Source organism: Candoia aspera, chromosome 2, assembly GCF_035149785.1.
Source record: "Candoia aspera isolate rCanAsp1 chromosome 2, rCanAsp1.hap2, whole genome shotgun sequence".
NCBI classification, from domain to species: Eukaryota; Metazoa; Chordata; class Lepidosauria; order Squamata; family Boidae; genus Candoia; species Candoia aspera.
Window position 1 is genome coordinate 56,801,053 of NC_086154.1, and position 20,337 is coordinate 56,821,389.

At 41.5% G+C, this 20,337-nt stretch overlaps 1 protein-coding gene and 1 non-coding gene across 3 annotated transcripts; both read right to left on the reverse strand.

The window, feature by feature from the left end:
* Positions 1-384: 384 nt before the first annotated feature.
* Positions 385-20,331, reverse strand: GNL3 (G protein nucleolar 3). Of its 2 annotated transcripts, none has more exons than XM_063291895.1 (15): positions 20,220-20,331; positions 19,028-19,086; positions 17,487-17,624; positions 17,053-17,148; positions 15,385-15,468; positions 11,082-11,217; positions 9,202-9,305; positions 7,768-7,909; positions 7,039-7,126; positions 6,284-6,452; positions 5,611-5,753; positions 2,880-3,016; positions 1,209-1,393; positions 710-791; positions 385-620 (listed from the first exon to the last, which is right to left on the reverse strand). In XM_063291895.1, the coding sequence occupies exons 1-15, from the start codon at positions 20,230-20,232 to the stop codon at positions 556-558; spliced, it is 1,641 nt and encodes a 546-aa protein (XP_063147965.1). In that variant the 5' UTR covers positions 20,233-20,331; the 3' UTR covers positions 385-555. The 2 variants fall into 2 exon arrangements, with proteins under 2 accessions (XP_063147965.1, XP_063147964.1); XM_063291894.1 differs by lacking the exon at positions 20,220-20,331 and adding an exon at positions 19,563-19,669.
* Positions 10,771-10,847, reverse strand: LOC134492614 (small nucleolar RNA SNORD19). Its single transcript, XR_010067490.1, has one exon. It is a non-coding gene; the product is annotated as a small nucleolar RNA SNORD19 (small nucleolar RNA).
* Positions 20,332-20,337: the final 6 nt, after the last annotated feature.

The window sequence follows — 20,337 nt, forward strand, 5'->3', positions numbered from 1 at the left end:
GTTTTCCTATATTTTCCCTAACACAAGCATTGTTATGCAGCATTAAGTTGGAGCTCAGGCTACAGAATTCTGAAAAGTGCAGAATTCAGGAAAGAAGCAATCTTCATCTATTTATTCCTTCTCCTTTTATAGGCTCTAACCCTCATCTTAGTGGGATGCATAAGATTACAGGGAGAACAAGAAATCAAGAAATATTCTCATTCCGCCATAGGACTCTGCAATGCAGTTCAGTTTTTTCAGGTTTGGAAATCAGAAAGCCCTTAATGATCCATACTTGCTCTATCTAACACACAAGCTCTCCACAGATTACAATCTGAATTGTTACTTCATTCTGCTTTTGTAAAACACTGGTTTTACCTCATCATTATAACATCAACACAATACATGTGATAAAAGTATTTACTGAATATAATTTACTAAGTCAGAAATTATCTTTCCTTATCAGTTGCTATTTCTAAATATTTACAAGAATCTGGTGTTCAGCAGCCGCAAAAACTAACAGATTAGGAATGCATTCCAGAATGTGAAAAATACTCAGAATTTCTAGTATTTTCTTCACATGTAATCTGTATTGAAGTCATAGGCATCATCCAGGTCACTGGTTTTGAGTTGTTTATCATCTGAAGAAAAAAAATATGTAAGTTCAGAACATTTTGTGCTGTTTTATTTAAATATTTACTCCTGTGAAATTTGCAGGTTTAATATATACCTGTAGGTAACTTTTTCCAATTGGCATTCTTTGCTTTCAACTCTTCAGAGGGTGTTTGACTACTCATTATTCTGTCACTTTCCTGAAACAAGATGACTAATAATGTAAATTCCTATATTGACAGTACTGATGTAGGAAAATCAGAACAACTTGATTTCTTATGCAGTGCACACACATTCCTATGTAATCCAGGTTAGTGATGTTCTCCATTTTAAAGATGGGAACTGAAATCTATTCTGTATTAATAAAGAGTTTCAAATATCTAAATCTCCACCCTTCATTACCTGTGTGGTGAATCCACAAATATAATTTTAAATTGCTTAATACTACAAATGAAGCCCTGTATCACCTGAACAGATTTCTCCTTGTGTAACAGGACTTCTTTTTCCTTCTTTGCACACAACTCAAAATTTATTCCTCCTGGCTGACAGGTGAAACAATTCTCTCAGGGAAAGACCTCACAGACATCATCCTAGGCACCTTGAAGTTCAACTGTTACCTCCTCTGCATCTTCAAGATCACTTTCATCATCCTCAACTTCTTCTTCAGTTAATTCTTCATCATTTTCTTCCACAGTCTCTAGTTCCAGAGCTTCCTCTGGCTGTTCGTTATCTTCAATGGTGCCATCCGTGAAGCCAGGAGATTGGAAGACAATCGTGCTTGCCTGATTAGGGTATTTGTTAGCTAAAAAAGAAATACTTCCTTAAGGGACTGACTGAACAGACATAACTTTCTAGGGCATTTTGCCAAAAGATAAACCACCTCGTTTCTAGGCAATGGAATGCTTTCACTATAGACGTGAATTCTGCCTAACACTTATGAGTTTGTTAGCAAGACCATTTGTGAATCAGCAAGATGGTTTGCAAATCACAAAGACTGCTAATTTTTCACTGATGGGAAAAAAATAAATGGTGCACTAATACAATATCAACAGAAAAAGCGTTTGAACATTAGCTATCTCTCTTGCTATGAAAATTCCTACTGGTTAATTTATCAAATATATTTATTTATCACATTTCTAAAGCCAGCCAACTCCATTACAACTCTGGAGTTTTTTGAACATTGTCAGATTTAACATTGCCCAAATGTTAATGTTAACAGGGACGTGGTGGCGCTGCGGGTTAAACCGCTGAGCTGCTGAGCTTGCCGATCGGAAGGTCGGCGGTTCGAATCCGCGTGACGGGGTGAGCTCCCGTTGCTAGTCCCAGCTCCTGCCAACCTAGCAGTTTGAAAACATGCAAATGTGAGTCGATTAATAGGTACCGCTTCAGCGGGCAGGTAATGGCGTTCCGTGTAGTCATGCCGGCCACATGACCACGGAACTGTCTACGGACAAACGCCGGCTCTTCGGCTTTGAAACGGAGATGAGCACCGCCCCCTAGAGTTGGACACGACTGGACTTAATGTCAAGGGAAACCTTTACCTTTACCTTAAATGTTATAAACAGAGCTTAAATAAAAAATAATGCTGAGCATGTAGGCCTAAACAAACAGGTTTGCTGCCCAAGGCAACATGGGAGAGGAGAGCAGCAAAGGCAATTAGAGATAGCCTTCCACAACAGGTATTCACCAACGTAGTGTCAGATGTTACATACAGGAGACTTGAAAAACTGAAACAAGGAAGCCTTATTACCCCCCACCCCCTCCCCTCCCCTCCCAGTACCAGGAATCAAAATCCATTTACAACTCCTGATGAATCATAATGCTCAGGAGACAATTAGACATGATGGCACCATAAACTTGCGTTTTCAAATATAGATCAATCAGAGTGGGAATATGCCATTTCAAGCAGAACAGCAGTAAGAAGGAAAGATTCTTAGTTATGTTTAGTTATTTGCAGTATGTGGAAATAATTTTATTTAGGAGAAAGCAGTGAATGGAGAATAGAGTTAACAACAACCTTGTGTGAACTGACTGCAATTTGGGGATTAAGTTGAGGCATATTCTGATCTCTCTGAAGGATTGAGTTTTGTTCTCCCTGAAATGTATCCAACATAGTAGCCAATTTATTTTCTTCACAGAATTCAAAGGCAGCCTCGGGAAAGGCTATTCTGTATTAGGTAAACCAGCTTGATTTCAGTTCTTCAGTTATTGACACTAGGTTAATAAGACCTGGATTTTGCCCTTATACGTATATAAGATGAGAGAGGGGTTTTGTACACTAACCTCACCTTTTACAGTATTTTTGTTATCTTCTTCCAGTTCCTGAAAATTAAAACCCTCTTGCATTGCTGCTACCCCTTCCTTGGAAAGATGTGGAGACATAATCCATGGTTCAGGAGGTCGAGAATAGTAACTAACTCTGGCACTGAAAGAAAGGCAGTTTAGAAGAGACTTTTACTCTTGAACAGAAATATAAAAACCCCTCACTTAGATAAAACAGCTGAACAAGCTCTTGGGCTTGCTTTTTGTATATACACACACCTACAGGTAATCCTCATTTAGTGACTGACTCTGACAACGTCCATTTGCAATTCCAGTGGTGATGAAAAAGTAACTTTGCGACCAGTATGTGCATTCACAACCTTCGCAGCATCTCTCTCAGTCACATGTTCACCATGACAGTCAGTACGGTATCGCACTGTCCAGTGCCTGCTTGGTTTTTTTCTCCCCCACCCCCACCCACAGGATGGACAGACTGCTGAAACGAACTATCTCTTCCTGAGCTGCTTTTCTCTGCAGCACAGCACTTCCCTAAAGAAGTGCTAACTGGAAATTAATAAGCTCAGCTCTGTTACCTTAACTAGTGGATTAGAACCTTCTCTTGGCAGCTACTGCCTGACACTGACCAGACCCTAATCAGTCTCACACTAAAGGATTTTGTTTGCCTCCCAAGCTGCTTGTGTGCTAGGCAAACAGTGGTGCTAGCGCATTCCTTTCGATGTGTATTCCCACTGTGTGCCTGCTTACTCTCTTGTAATCCCTTCCTCTCCAATGAATGTACATACAATACTCATTTCCTTCTTGTTAATTAACCCAGGGCCAGGGTGTGAGCATTCCAAAGGGTGAGGGAGTGGTGAAAAAGGGCATAAGATTTGCCCTTTTACCTGGCTTTCTTGTGAGTAGAGTTTTGGAAACCTTCCCCACCATTTGGGCTTACCTGGCTGTTTGGGGTCATATCTTTTGACACTATAAGTATATTCAAGGACAATTTCGTAATAAACCTTTTCCAAGATTTATTACTGTCCTGGCAACTCCCTTAGTGTTCTCATTCTTTGGTATCCATCCTGCAAGTTCTAAATTAAGCATCAACATATAGATTAAAGGCAACATGCGTACAGGTAGTCATCACTTAACCACCATTCGTTCAGCAACTGTTCGAAGTTATGACGGCACTGAACAAATAGTATACATACCAGTCTTTGAAGTTACGGCTGTTACAGCGCCCCCATAATCACATGATCAAAATTCGGGCACTAAGCAGCCCCCCACACATACAACCGCAGCAGCGCTTCAACTCCCTCCACCCATCTCTGCCCTGAAGGCCACCCTGAGCTCCGCCACGGCCTTTGTGCCTTGCAAAGGGTGAGGCCAGGTACACCTATTCAGCAGCCAGTGGGAGGAAGACGGCAAAGGTCAGTTTGGTGTGACAGGGGCAGCGGAGCTCAGGGCGGCTTGCACGCCCTCCTGCCCCCAGCAGCAGCCACCCATAGCCCAGCTGTGCTTACACCACAGCAGCAACTTACCTGCCTGCTGGCCTGCAAGCTGCCTGGGACTCAACTTCCTGCCAGCTTCCCCGTTGACTTTGCTTGTTGGAAGCTGGCAGGAACTCATGAAGAGGTCCTCACTTAATGACCAGTGATGCTTGCTTAACAAAAGCAATGGGGACTGCCATTGTGCTTTACAACCGCATCGCTTAGCAATGGAAATTCCTGTCTCAATTACCGTTCTTACCCAAGGACTACCTCTATTATTTTGCTTATTTATCTCATACCAAAACGTCCTCAAAGAGAAAGAAAGAACCCCAGTTCAGCTGAAGAAAGTAGCAAGAAGCAAAGGAAAGCTGAAGGAAAATCATAAGCAGTCATAGTCACGTGATTTTCACTTAGCGCCCACTTAACAACCAAGTCGCTGGAACCAACTGCAGTCACTAAATGCGGATTACCTGTACATCTTCAACCCATGGGCTTGATACATAGACACACACACACTTCAAACTCTTGGGCTTGCTATATAACAATAAAATAACAGTAATGATATATTTATATGGTACCCAACTCCAAGCAACTCTGGGCAGTTTACAAATTGTGATATATCTTCATCTATCATTAACACTACAAAAGAAGTGAATGAATGCACAACATAAATTTGCTTCAAGGTTCTTTGAAGCAGTTACCCCAAAATGCTTTTCAGTTTATGTTTTCACACACATACCAAGTTGCCTGGCCTACAACTTACAAACATAACAAAGGTTTTTGATTGTTACAGAACCTTTTAAACATCCCATACAAAGTCACTCTTTGTCCCATTTTAAATCAGTATCTCCAAACACCTCTTTGCCACAATCTTACTAGCTCTCAGTTGTTATCTGAGGAAAAAAAATACTGTACAGAAAGTTTCAGATAAAGTTTACTGTAATACTACTTTTCCATCATAGCATGGCATGAAAAATATACTTAACACTGTAAATAAGTGGCCTTGTTTCTGCCTGAGTATTTAGGATTCAATAATATACATTTTGCATGGGAAAATCCCAGACTTAATCCCTAGCAGATATACAAGAGATTATCCCCTACCTCTAAGGTTTTAGACAGCTAAAACAAGCCATATTGTATTAGAGGGAACAACAATCTGACTCAGAATTCAAACAAATGCGCAATAAATTTACTGATCTTATCTGAGTAAAAAATCTACTACAGCAAAGGAGCTTATTTTATTGTAAGTAAATGACTAAATATTTACCCTGTCCAGTCCCAGAGCAATAACTTAGCTGCACCTTCTGTATTAGGAAGACCACCTTTTTTCAACATTCCTCTCTTTCGAGCAAGCAGAGTTAAAAACTCCAGAGAATTCCTGTAGTCTGGGATGTTATAGTGTAACATGACCTAGAACAACAGAAAGCCCCCTCAAATATTATATTCTCAGAACTTCCTCTTGAATGAAGAAATTCCTACATAATTTCGAACTGTCCACAGCCAGGGTTGCCTGCTTCTGCTCCAGTACATCTATGCGAGCCACTGCTTTTCTGGTGTGGAAAAAAAATAACATAAAGCTGGGTCGAAAGGCACCATTTAAGCATACAGCAAGATCAGAGTTGGATCTCATGTCGTCACTGTAACAGTATGACATAGCAAATATCCTCATTTCTCACTTGCCTAAATGGTGGCACATTAAATATAATCATATCCTCTTCTATTGTGTAAGTAGCATATAAATATTCTCTTCTATTGTAAATATAATCAACACAATAACAACACAGTTTATCTCAGAGTCAAATTTCATTTCACTGACATGCCAGATAAATGAATAGTGTCATCGAGTTGCATTGCTCAAATCCTGTACCAAAGTATAGCAAACGGTTTTATCAAAAGCTCATAAAATGGCTACAAACTGTGAAACTGTACAGTATCTTTACCTGCTGTTTCCTGCAGTGCTTCAGAATAGCATCTACTGAATCAATTAGGCTCTCAGCATGCGTGATACTTCTCAGTGCTAGAGCTAGAGCAGAGCACGAAGGTGCTGCAATTATACAGGGACTATCCAACATCTTGACATGTTTGTCAATGTGCACGGCTTGTATGCACCTTAAAAAGAACAGACACACAATGGTTGGAATGAATCATGCACATGCACAACCAGGACCTTGAGGAAGCAAACGGCAGAAAAAATGGGATGCAGTAATCCACAAAAAGCCAGCTACAGCTGGGTATGAAATATGACCAACCCAGAGAGGGACTGGAGAACAGCTCTGAAAGAAGCTATTAAAGGAAATAGCTATCTAGGTAAAATTCTTTATTTAAAAAATTAGGATGTTTTAATAACATTTATATTATGGATTAATCTAATTTATTCTGTGTACACCTGCTGCAAGTTCTGGCCACTCTATAAACTGCAGACTAGGTAGGAAAAGCTAATGTAATAAGGTTTTCCACTATTTTTCTCCTGACAGATATGCAGAAGGAAATTCTCTGTGTAAAAAGAGTGGGTGGTGGGAGTGACTGGACAGACGACTCTCTCCAGGATTATAGGAGGGTTCAACAGGGAAGATTGTGGGCTAAGGGCTGAGGGACTGTTGCTTAAGGGACCCAGAAGGACCAACCCACTATCCTCCTATGTGTGGGTGTGCAAGTGTGTGCTTTGTACCACACTGCTTTACTAAAACAAACTAACTTTGTTAGGCCTCTCTCTGGTCCCACGTTGCAGGCGCGTACCTCTTTCAGACTATTGATTATGCTGCTTTTCCCCACATTTGGAAAACCTAAAGCCCATCACAAAACAAAACAGAAAACTCTTATAAGATTAACATGAAGTGGATTATTTTGAAAAGCAGAGATTTAGATGGGTAAGATTCTATCTGAAGTTCCACATCACATCTGAATGTAAATACAGCATCTTCAAATTATCTTATACTCTAGGAATGCCACTTTAAATAATCTGATATTCCAGAAAAACAATTTATTCAGAGAAGACTGGATTCCTCTTTCAGTCTCCTCTTCCTCTCATTTGTCTGTTCTTTAAGTTTGAAACACAACAGGGTCTGGGTAGAAGAAAAGAAATTTCTACAGGTACATTGCCATTTTCTGATTTTGGACAATGCTCCATTCTCTGAAAATATCTGTTAGTATATCTAGAGCCAATTAGGTTTTTAAAGCTGACTATAGAGCAAGATCAGAGTTGGATCTGAAGTCTTCACAATGAGACTAAGACAAAAGCATATATCCTCATTTCTCACTCCAGTATTATAACTGAGCAGGCATCCTCAGCATAAAAAATAGTATAATGTGATCAACTGTAATATTTTATGTACATTTTTCAAGCATCCCATTTCCATAGCAGTTCTTATTATATACAAGTGTGTACCACAATTCATCAAACCCTATATGGACAAGGCAAACTTACCAATCACGCCAACCTGTATAACCTTATCTTTAGTCATACCATATCCTTGAAGAAGTTTCAGGAGGCACTGACTCCCAAAGCATTTGTTTGCTCGTGATAAGTCTAGATATGCACTACGTTTTTTGGTATGTTTTTTCTCTTGCTGTAAATTTAAATTAAGATTTCAGATCAGCAGAGTATCAATTTCACAGAGAAATATATTTCAACAAGGATACAGCCATGTGGCAAACAAAGCCTGACAAGTTAAAAGTAGCTTTTAACTAAAAGAAGAATTTGAGTCAAAGGATCAATTATAATAAAGCCATGAAATCAGTAAAAGAGAGAAATTAATTTATGGATTTTTATTTAAACACAAAGCAGAACAACATTCCATCTTTAGTGGTATTTGCCATGATTTCTTCAATTGCTATAGGATAAAATAGGAAAAGTTTACAACAAAAACTGTTTTAAAAGGTGTATATTTTACCACTAAAAAAACCTTTATTACTAGATGTTAAATTCTAATAACAAGTGCCTCAATTAAAACTCATTTAATCAAGAAAAACATAACTTTTAAGAATCTTCAAAAAAATATTACTGAAATTTTAGACATCAACTTGCTAAATATGTCAGAGTATTATGAATAAAATGGGAAGGCACAAAACCCTAGATAATGCATTTTTAAATATAGTGATAAAAACCCCAAAACTATTTTATATGATACCCTCTCCCCTTTGCCCCTAATTTGGTTCAAGCCTCGGGTTTTATTCTTTCTATACTCTCTGTATAATGTTGAAGATTTCAGAATCTTGCATAGCCCCCATCATTTATTTACAGAGGGAATTTACAGAGGAATGCTTTTTAGCACTAGATGATCACAGTGGAGTTTTTTAGTCAAAGAATTTTAGTTATTAAGGAGGAAACAATCAACACAACAGAGGAAGTATAACTACAATTTTCTGTCTGGTAATACTAGCACCCTTGCTCATTTCAAATCAAAATAAATCTTTTTTCTACCTAACAGTAATGGTAGTATGATAGTGGAATCAAAATAAAGCTTTTTTCCACCTAACAGTAATGGTAGTATGATAGTGGAATCAATTTCCCAATGACTCCCCTTTAGGGGATGTAGTCAAGCAGGGGACTCGCCTTCAGAGGATGTAGTCAAGCAGGGCATGGAAAGTCCACTGGTAGAATTATTGGATTCAATACTCTGAATGGCCTATTTAAGGATGCTCTGGAAGAATGTATGATAGTTAAGTGGTACTACAATCTATTCATACTTACCTCTACAGAGTTTATGATCTCTCCATGTTCAGGAATGCTAATTTAATCAGCTTTATTAAATAGGAGGAAATGATTTCATCTTATCTTTAGACTTTTATCAATTGTTTATAATATTATAAAAACAACACACTTTGGAGCATTACAAAAGACAGGAAAATATATTCTTACCACAGTTTTGTCTTTTATCTGCATTGCAGATTTAAAAGCAATAGTTGGAAGGTCTTTATTTAAATAACTTAACCAATCCTCTAAGTTTTCTTTTGGTATCAGATCTGGGAGAAAAGGCATACAGAAGCTTGGCTGTAAAAAATATTTTGCTGTTGCGTGATGATACATGCTTTTCAGACATTGTAAGAGAACTGTGTTAGTCTGTGGGGCAAAAAATCAGAAGGAATCTGGTAGCACATTTTCCGACTAACAAATTTTATTAAAAGGCATCTGATAAAGTAAGCTGCAGCTCACAAAAAACATTTGTCTTTTAGTAAAATCTGTTAGTCAGAAAAGATGCTACCAGATTCCTCATGCCTTTCATGGTTACTTCTAAAAAGACAGTGTGTTATGGCTTTTATATCATCAGCATTTGTGGGCTACTCACTAAATATAGACAACTATTTACAGCTACCTGTAATCTGTTGCTCTCTAAAGTAGTGTTTCTCAACCTTGGCCGATTTAAGATGGGCGGACTCCAACTCCCAGAATTCCCCAGCCAGCATGGCTGGCTGGAGAATTCTAGGAGTTGAAGTCCACCCATCTTAAACCGGCCAAGGTTGAGAAACACAGCTCTAAAGTTTTGGAGGATAATTAGAGGTATACCATATAAAGAGCACTTCTGCCTGTTTGTAGCAAGAAAGATGAATTATTACTCCATGTCTTATTCTGATGCAATTTTTAATAGAAATTAATGTCCAAGACTTGTAGGTTGCATTATTTCTGCTTCTTTCACACAGAAAGTCCTATTACCCACAAACCCTAACAAACTGTTCAAATTAAACTGACAATAAGATAAGGTGCAATAAGATTCTACTTTACTGGATTTAGATTTAGCCTGGAATACAGCACATGTTTCTCAAAAGTATTAGAGGCACATTATTCATCTACTTCATGAAGCTGCCCAGCTTGAACCTATTAGAAATGGTAACTATCACAATAGTTCTTAAGAAGTATTGGAACCAGTAAAACTTATTAAATAATTAACTTTATTGTGCAATCAACAGATTATAAGATACTAACCACACACAAAAATAACCCCCTAGCAGCCAAAATGGTTGCTATTTTTCATATGGCTACTTGATTAACATATAAAACATTCTTCCCTGTGAGCAACACTGGTACTTTAAGTTCTAAAGTACCATGCTCCACAGGATATTGACAGTAATACATAGACAATTCCCCTCCAGAGACAATTCTAAACTCTTTAGCAAACTAGATATATTCTGAGCTTGACATATACATCCAGGCAGATCAATACAAATCTGAAGTTTAAATTCAGCAGAACAGAATAAAGCACACTTTAACCAATACTTTTAATAAAAGCCTTTCCATAGTCAGCTTTATTTCAGTTTCTTTCAACACAGGACCACCCACTAAGTGGGAATAATGCCCCAAATGCCTTCCAGCTGCTTAGAAGGCAAAATGCTTGTGAAGATTTTCACAGGATAAAAACACTGTGTGGGTGCAATCCAGCTGTTTTTAAAGACACAGGATGGGAACTACTACAATCAGCTATGCCTCCTTAGCAAGAACAGTGAGCTCAGAGTTGGATCTGACAGTCTCCAGATACAGGTCAGCAAGTTTCTGTGGCTTCCTCACAGCTCACATCCTACTGAAGAATTATTTAAATGGCAGATAACGTGATTAACAACATAATCAAGCTTTACAGCTTAAATACAAGCCAATCCAGCCTCTACCAGCATTTAAGCAAAATGGACCAGTCTCTTATTTTCATCTCTAAATTTTACACAAGAGAACTTTAAATCACTGGACTTAATTGGCCTATGGAAAGCTGGAAAGTTTCTGTAGAGTAAAGAAGTGTTACTCATTTTACTTACCCATTTTATTTAAAACCAAAAGTATTTTTTTCCTTCCATCAGACTGAGCAACAAGTTGTTCAACCTGTGGACATCTACAACCTAGAGGATCTCTAGCATCCAAGATTTCAAGTATTACGTCTGAAGCCTCAATCACCTAAAGAGTAATAAAGAACCATTAGGCATTTGAGGCCATAGGATTAATTTACATTTGAAAGCTTCTGAATCATGACATTCCCAGCACTATTCTGGTACCAAGCTAATTTAAAAGAGTAATTCAAATGGACTTAAAAAAGCTTCTCCAACAAATTGAATACAACATTCTTTGAGGACTTAATTTTCCATTGTTTTCAGAGCCATATCAAACACATGGTATTCTTAGTAGAAACCATACTGAAAAAAAAGATGCTGGAAACATTCAAATATAAAATTAAACTAACCACAAGTGCCTTTATAAAAAGTATGATATAAAAATATGAACATCTTCAAAACTTCTCAAGTTTTGAAAACATCTTCAAAACTTCTCTTAAGTTTTGAAAACAGTAATGGAAAGAAAATATTTTCGAATATATTTAGAATACTTTTGCCACTGTAATTTTTTTGCCTTCTAATATTTATTTATTTATTTATTTATTTTATTTCTCATATTTAGCCACCGCCCATCTCCCCCAGAAGAAGGACTCTGGGCGGTTTACAATAAAATTCCCCATAAAACATAAACATTAAAATCACATAAAACAATTATAATAAAACCAAATAAATAAATCAAATCCAAGAGAAATGGAAAATCCAGGCTGGTGCGAGGGACTCTAGGGTGCGAGCCATCCCCAAGAATGGTTATTCCCTTTCTCACCCCAGGCGAGACGGCAAAACCAGGTCTTCAGGGCCTTCTGGAAGGTCAGGAGAGAAGGGGCCTGCCTCACCTCCGGGGTCAAGATATTCCTGAGAGCGGGGGCCACCACAGAGAAGGCCTGCTTCCTGGACCCCGCCAGATGAAATTCTCTTATGGATGGGGTCCGTAACATGCCCTCTCTGGATGATTGGGTGGGGCGAGCCGATGTAATGGGGATGAGACGGTCCCTCAGGTAACCTGGCCCCATGCCACGTAGGGCTTTAAAGGTAATAACCAACACCTTGAATTGGACCCTGAAGCAAACTGGCACCCAGTGCAGCTCGCGCAGCAACGGTGTTATATGTGCCCACCTAGGTGCACCAAAAATAGCCCATGCGGCTGCATTTTGGACCAGCTGAAGCTTCCGGATACTCTTCAGGAGTAGGCCCATGTAGAGCACATTGCAGTAGTCTATATGGGAGATAACCAGGGCATGAGTGACTGTTCGGAGGGCTTCACGATCCAGGAATGGGCGTAACTGGCGCACAAGTTGCGCAAAGGCCCTCCTGGCCACGACTGCCACCTGCTCTTCGAGCAGGAGTCATGAGTCCAGGAGAACCCCCAGATTATGCACTGAGTCTGTCTGGGGCAGTGCAACCCCATCCAGAACTAAAGATGAGAGTTTCCCGGAAGATGAAGCCCCATCAACCCACAGCCACTCCGTCTTACCAGGGTTCAGTTGAAGCCTGTTGTTCCCCATCCAGACCCCCACAGCCCCCAGGCACCGAGAAACGGCAGTCACTGCATCACTTACCTCACCGGGGATAGAGATGTATAATTGGGTATCATCAGCATACTGATCATACCTCAACCCGTGGTGATGGATGATCTCACCCAGTGGTTTCATGTAGATGTTAAACAAGAGAGGAGAGAGAACTGAACCCTGCGGCACCCCACAATGGAGGGGTCGAGGGCTTGATCTCTCCTCTCCTATCACCACCGACTGGGACCGGCCCTGGAGGAAGGAGGTGAACCAGCGCAGAACTACGCCGCCCACCCCTAACTCCCTGAGCCGTCCCAAAAGGATACCATGGTCAATGGTATCGAAAGCTGCTGAGAGGTCAAGGAGAGCAAGGATGGATGCACTGCCTCCATCCCGCTCCCGCCAGAGATCATCCATAAGTGCGACCAATGCAGTTTCTGTCCCATATCCTGGCCTGAAACCTGACTGAAAGGGGCCCAGATAATCCGTTTCCTCCAGGACCCTCTGGAGTTGTAACGCCACCACTTTCTCAACCACCTTCCCTAAAAAGGGGAGGTGGGAGACTGGACGAAAATTGTCCAGCACAGTTGGGTCCAGAGATGGCTTCTTGAGGAGGGGGCGCACCAGTGCCTCCTTAAAGGCGACCGGGAACACCCCCTCCCTCAAGGATGTATTTACCATCGCTTGGACCCAACCACACGTCACCTCCCGAGCTGCCTTCACCAGCCAGGAGGGGCATGGATCTAAATAACAGGTGGTGGCATTCACAATCCGGAGGATCCTGTCCACTTCCTCAGGTCCAACCGGATCAAACTGCTCCCAGATAACAAGGCTAAAACCTTCCCTCGGTATCTCCACAGACCCTGCTTCACGCATGGAGTCCAACTTAGACTGGATCCGAGTGATTTTATCCTGCAGATGCTCAGAAAACTCTTCCGCACAGCCCTGTAGGTGGGTCACTGGGCCCACCTTCCCCAAAAGGGTACGTGTGATCTTAAACAGGACCGTTGGACGGCAATCTGCGGATGCAATAAGAGCAGAGAAATACTGCCGTTTCACCGCTCTTACCGCCACAAGGTAGGCCTTAATAGTGGCCCTAGCTTGTGTTTGGTCGGATTCGGTCTTTGTCTTCCTCCAGCGGCGCTCTAGGAGTCTCTTAAGCCTCTTCAAAATGCTCAGCTCCTCCGTGAACCACGGGGAGTGTCGGGTTGGATGAGGCAAGAGAGGCCGCACAGGCGCGATCCTGTCCATGGCCCCGGCCACTTCCCTGTTCCATGCAGCAGCCAGGGCCTCCATTGGACCGTGCACCAGATCCCTGGGCACCTCCCCCAGCTCCCTCTGAAACCTCACTGGGTCCATCAGTTGCCAGGGGCAGGCCAATCGAATGGGTCCTGCCTCCCTGCAGAGCGGCATAAGAGAATCTCAGGGCCACCAGGGCTTGATCTGACCATGACAATGGGGATAGATGCAGCTCTCCCCTCAGATCACGTTGCCACTGCTCCAACAAGAAGACCAAGTCCGGAGTGAGACCACTGTCTCGAGTCAGGTCCCGAATGATCTGGGACAGGCCCATGGCTGCCATGGTAGCCATGAACTCCCGAGCTGCCTCTGAGGCATGCCCCAGGGAAGGCAGATTGAAGTCCCCCAAAACCATAAGTTTGGGGAGTTCCACCACCAAACCCGAGACAGCCTCCAGCAGCTCAGGCAGGGAGGTTGCTACGCAGCAGGGGGGCTGGTACAGTAGCAATACTCCCAGCTGTTCTCGAGAACCCAACTTGAAGAACAGGGTCTCACACCCGGCAACTTGTGGGGAAGGGCCCCTGAAGGCCACAAGAGACTCTTGGATGACAACAGCCACCCCTCCTCCCCTACCCTGGTATCTCGGCTGGTGCCACACCCGAAACCCAGCTGGGCACATTTCCGAGAGGGCTACCCCCCCTTCTGAGCCCAGCCAGGTTTCAGTGATACACACCAGGTCTGCCCCCTCCTCTGCGATCAAATCGCATATGAGGGGGCCTTTGTTGTTGACTGACCTGGCGTTAAGCAGCAGCAGCCGGAGACCAGGGCCCTCAAGGATCTGCTGTCCAGGGCCCGGGTCTGAACTCGGAGGGCTGGAACACGCCACTGGTAACAAACACCGGGGGCGTCTTCCCCGAAGATGGCCCGCCCTCCAGTTCCCGTCATATATTAAAAAGCAGTATGTAGAAAAAAAAAAATGGTCTTCTGCTCTGGTTGTGGGACCTCCCCTTGTTCTCTCCTTCCCTAAATCCTCCATTTGCTCTAGGGTAGGGGGAAGGGGGACACAAAGACGAAACAGAGAGGAAGATATTCTGCCAATGTTTCCATTTCACTGGCAAGAGATCATACTGGATGCAATGTTGAATAGTTTAAATAATTACTATCAAGAAAGAAATATAATTTATGATTTTAGAAATTTATAAAGCAGCTAAAACTTCTAGATATTGGAAGAAAAGAAAGATATAACAAGCATTTCCACAGATGTAACTTTAGACTTAGGATACTGAAGATCTTCATTAAATGTCTTTTCTCAGAGAACAGAAGCAACAAAGCAACTCTTAAGCTATTATAAGTTGTCAAACTAATAGCTCTTTTAAAAATAAAGAGAATAGCCTTTCCATATATAATGTTTCTTTTATCTGTAAAATGTCTCAAAAGAAATGCAAATCTTTGAAACAAGTATGAATCTGAGGGGGAAAAAACTTTCTCACCTTTTTTAACTCGCCACAAAATGATTTCTTTGAATTTTTTTCTACCTGCTGGTTGGATTTTGTTTTTGGCTTTGTGGTTGATTTCTAAAAATAAGAGATGTAAAAATCAGAAGAAAATTTAGAAACTAGGAATCTAATATCATTCATATTAATAGGGAGCAATGATAAAAGTTCATTCATTTTGCAGCGTTTATATACCACCCCAATCCATGGACTCTGCAGTGTGCACAACATGGTAAGCTAGTCCAACTAATACCCTTCTTAACCAACTGAAACACAACATAAAATGTAAAACTAAATGGCTACCCACAATTCCTCATTAGGAGCCAAAGGTCCACTAAAATGGAATGGTTCTCAGTGCCTTCTGAAACAGCAAAGGGAAGGGGCCAAGCATTCCTTGGGGGCAGTATGTGTTACTGCACAGGGGCTATTACAGAGAAGGTCTGCCTTCTGGCCTATTCCTTTCCTCCTTACTTCCCATGGGGGTGGAACCTTAAGTAGGTCCTATCTAGATACTCAAAGAGGATCACGGTGAGCAAATCCCTGATATAACTCAGTGCCACACTGTATACAGCGTTATTGGTAATAATCAGCATTTTGCCCTGGGCTCCAAAGTCTACTGGCAATCAGTGCAGCACCTCCAAAATAGGTGCCACTCTGCAATGATGGATCTTCAGTGCAAGCAGTCTAGTTACTGTATTGTGGACTCAGTTGCAGCACATTGTCTGTAAAGGCAGCACCATGTTGAGTGTATTGCAGGAATCCTGTCACGTAGTAATCGGGGTATGAGTTACTGTCACCAAGGCTTCCTGGTCCAGAACAGGCTGTAACTTGTGCATCAGCTGAAGCTGGACAAAGGCCCCCTGACCCATAAATCAAGGGGGATCCTCAAGTCACAGATTTGCTCCTTCAGGGGGAATGGAACCCTATCTAGAACAACCACAGGATGCAATATTTCCAGACAGCCCAGGCGCTTAGACAACCAGCACTTCCATCTTGCTAGTTTAGTCTGAGCTTGTTTTTCCCCATCTAGTCCCTACAGCAGGGTTTCTCAACCAGGGTTCCATGCAACCCTAGGGTTCCATAAGAGATCACTAGGGGTTCCCTGGCAGATCATGATTTATTTAAAAAATTATTTCAAATTCAGGCAACTTCATATTAAAGAGGTAAGTTACATTCTTTATTTTTAGTTTAAGAACACTGTTAATGCATATATACGAGCCTACACATGAAACGAATACAATGATTTTGTAACTTCTGGCCTATCTTTGAGCCTGAATGTGCAGGGTTTCCCCGAGGCCTGGAAAATCTTTCAAGGGTTCCTCCAAGGTCAAAAAGTTGAGAAGGGCTGCCCTACAGCCTGCAGACACTGGTTCAAGACTTGAACAGAATCAATTCATGCACTGATGATACCTCACTCCAAATTGAAGGATAACCTCCCACAGCATTTTCAAATAGATACTAAACAACATGAGGGAGAGGACTGAGCCTTGCTGTACTTCACTCTGGAGCAGCCATGGGCTGGATCACTCTTCCCCCATGACTATGTACACAGGTGCAAATGCAGAGGCTCAGGGTACAATTATTCTGAAAGAAATAAAGGTGATGGAATATTTCTCTCCTGTGGTCAGCATAATCTGAATGTAGAGCTTTCCTAGAAATTCATACCTCATCACTAGCATCCTTTTTATTTGCTTGTTGGTTACGTTTCTTTTCTAGTTCCTTCTGCCGAGCAAGTTTTTGCTTCTGTTTCAATTCTTCACGCTATTAACACAAAATACGAACATGTTCTTTTACATTGTGACAGTCAGAACCTCCTGGTCCTGCTCTAAAACGAATTACGGCCATTCTTCTAGTGTTTATCTGGTTACTGCATTTCACTGTACAGTATTTTGTATATCATGCACGACAGGTGGCATAGATACGTTTTAATTTAGCAGATATACAAGGATTTACAAAATCCTATTTCCTATAATCCCAGCAAACATGGAATAATGGTCTTAAAATTCCCGATATGTGCTCAGAAAATATCAGCTCTGCTCTTAATAAAAAATGATTGTGCAATTATGTATGACTACATGCCAAAGTTTAAGCTGTTTTACCTGTCGCTTCCTTTGTTCAGCTTCCCGAAGAACCTCTTCTTTAAATGGGGCAGTATTGGGAATTCCAGGATCTTTCTTTGGCTTTTTGTGCCCATGTTTCTTGGCTTCTTTTCGGAGTTTTCTATTGTGTTCTCGTACCTATAAAACAGTGGCCCTCTTTTGCTATTAAAGATTTTCGAGAATTTTTCATCCACCTTTCCTCTTCATATAAATACTTCAACATTGCCTGTGCTACATGCTTAGTCTGTAAGGGACACATCTTATTAAATACGGTGGGCATTAATTATCAGAATGCAGATGTTGCAGACAATTGGACATAAGTATATCTTGCAATGAAAACAGAAGAAAGGCACACAAATTTGGATCTGAATGTACCTTATGTTTACTATTTTGAGCTGGCTATGGATGCTATACAAAATACTAGTTTTATTCTAATTTTTGGAGCTTTAACACTTTTTCTTACTTGTTCACTCCTCCTTTTTAACCTTTACTTATCAAAAGTGTGACATAAACTATAATGATTAGCTTACCCCCAATCATGAATTCTAAAAACATTAGCTTAAAACTGCAGGGTTCCCAAACTGCGCACAATAGCATCCCAGTGAATTCACAGGGGCATTGCAGGATATTTTAAATTTTTGAGGGAAACACAGTGATAATTAATGTCTGTCGTATACTATTGGGTGTCATGAACCAAGAAAGTTTGGGACTTCTGATTTAAAACAATTCTGTATTGTTATTCAATGTTATAACAAAAAAAGGTAAGGAAATCATGGCAGTTTTCTACTCCTTTCTGAAGGTAACTGATGATGACAAATAGGGTTATTAAACTGAAGACAGCAGGAATTCAAGAAGGAAAATGGAAGATGAAGGAATCTTGAACCAAAAATTCTTGAAGCAAGAATTATACCGCTAAAACCAGCTGCCAGGGTTAGGAGAGGTGGCAGGTACAGCAGGGGGACAGCCTTTTCAAACCTCCTAGATCTCCAAGCTTATGGAACAGCAGATTCATGGAATCAGAATCCTGGCAGGTAAAGAGTCTTCAACTGTCATCTCTCCCATCCTGTTATCTGGCAACTCATATCCGGGATTGAGAAATGGCAGGGCTTCGAAGGGGGGTGGGTGAGTTTTGACAAATGGCTCAAATGCCATCTGTCAAAACAACACCAATCACAGCAGTGCTGATATCAGCAGAGGAATTTTCCACTGGCTGTGTGATTGAGAAATGGGATGGGGGGGGCAGTCCTCCCTGTATGTGAAACAAGGAAGCTGTTCTCTGGTTGCAAGCTAGGATAGAGACAACTAGGATTCACAATGGGAACAGCAAAATCTATACTTGTTTATTTTTCTGTGCTTGCAGGCAGTGGAGTGCACTTTAACTGAATTGTGGGTAAAAGCCCTCAGTACGACATTCACTCCTCAAAAAGTTGCACACGTATGTTACATATTTGTACTAACTGCAGATTATGAAAAGCAGATAGCTTAGCATCAATCTTACTCCACATTTGTTAAGCAGGAATTAATTCAAAATACACACTTACCTTTTTCTGTATTTTATAACGTTTGTGGCAGGTCATGCGTTTACTAGCTTTCTTCAACTCTGAAAGGCAAAAATGCCAAAAGTTAAATTCTATCACCATATATCTAACAAGTGAAATGCGTGCCAAACTACTCCTCCACAACTATGAATCCAGAGATGGAATTTAATAAGTAGGAAGGAGAATGCCTGCACAGGCCCAGATTACTTAGGTACCCTAAGCATTTTTCCAGGCAGCAGCATCATGAAATTTGCTTGGTCTTATGCTCTGATATTAGGGTAAACACACACACACACACTATGATTAGGAATGTAATATTTTCTGGTTCCACAGTACTTAAAATTTAAGTCTCACTGACTTCACTTTGGATTAGTCACAACTGCTTATTGTCATTAAAGTAACACAGATAAATGTTTGATTGACATGGTATACAATATCCTTGGCTTTTTCCCAATGATTTTTCCCCTTCGTTGCATAGGTTTTAAGATTACAAGCTTTTCCATTCATTGGCCAAAACTTTTAAACAGCCAGAACTCACCAGTGCAAGTAGAGATATAATCAACTCCTCCCTGTTTGAGGCACAAGTTCATGTTCAGAAGTCATACCAATGAAACCCTTAGAAAATCAAGATTAAGAAGTGCGAATAGGGCTGCATTTCTAGACTCTGATTAGAATTTTACTTTGCTTGTTGCTACTCAGTTTTGCATCAGCTTTCTGGGGCAACGCAGGCAAGCCATAATGTTACCAACAGACTTCTCCAATCTCGAGCCCTCGTGGCTCTGCTGACTAGGGAAGATGGGCACTGTAGCAGTCTAACGCATCTGGAGTTCAGGATGGGTAAGGTTGGCCTAGATATGTGCCTGCAGAGAGCATGACTCTACACTCATCCTACGACGAGGGCCTGCAGTCTTCTCTACCTTTGCATACAAATGCGTCTCCCACTTTCGCCTCCTACAGACGCAGAATCTCCCCTCTCGACGGCTCTCCCCCATCATTTGAACCTTTCCTTGTGGAGAGCAGGCGTCCCGATCGCTCTAGATCGCTTTTGGCCTGAGCGGCTCGCGAAGCAACTCCGAGAAGGGACACTCTATACGGAGCCCCGCGTCTCTCCAGTCGTGGGTTATTAACCAATTGGTCGACGTCCATAACCAGCCCACACCAGTTTCTGCACTCCCACAGCTGCTGCAGTACTTACTAGGTCGTTTCATGGCGGCCAGACCGGACCTTCCCCTCCTTCTCGGCGCTCCACGTGGAAACAAGAACTCGCCGAAGCGCTGCCGTAAAGCGCTGTGCCCGGGTTGTCGCTCTGCGGT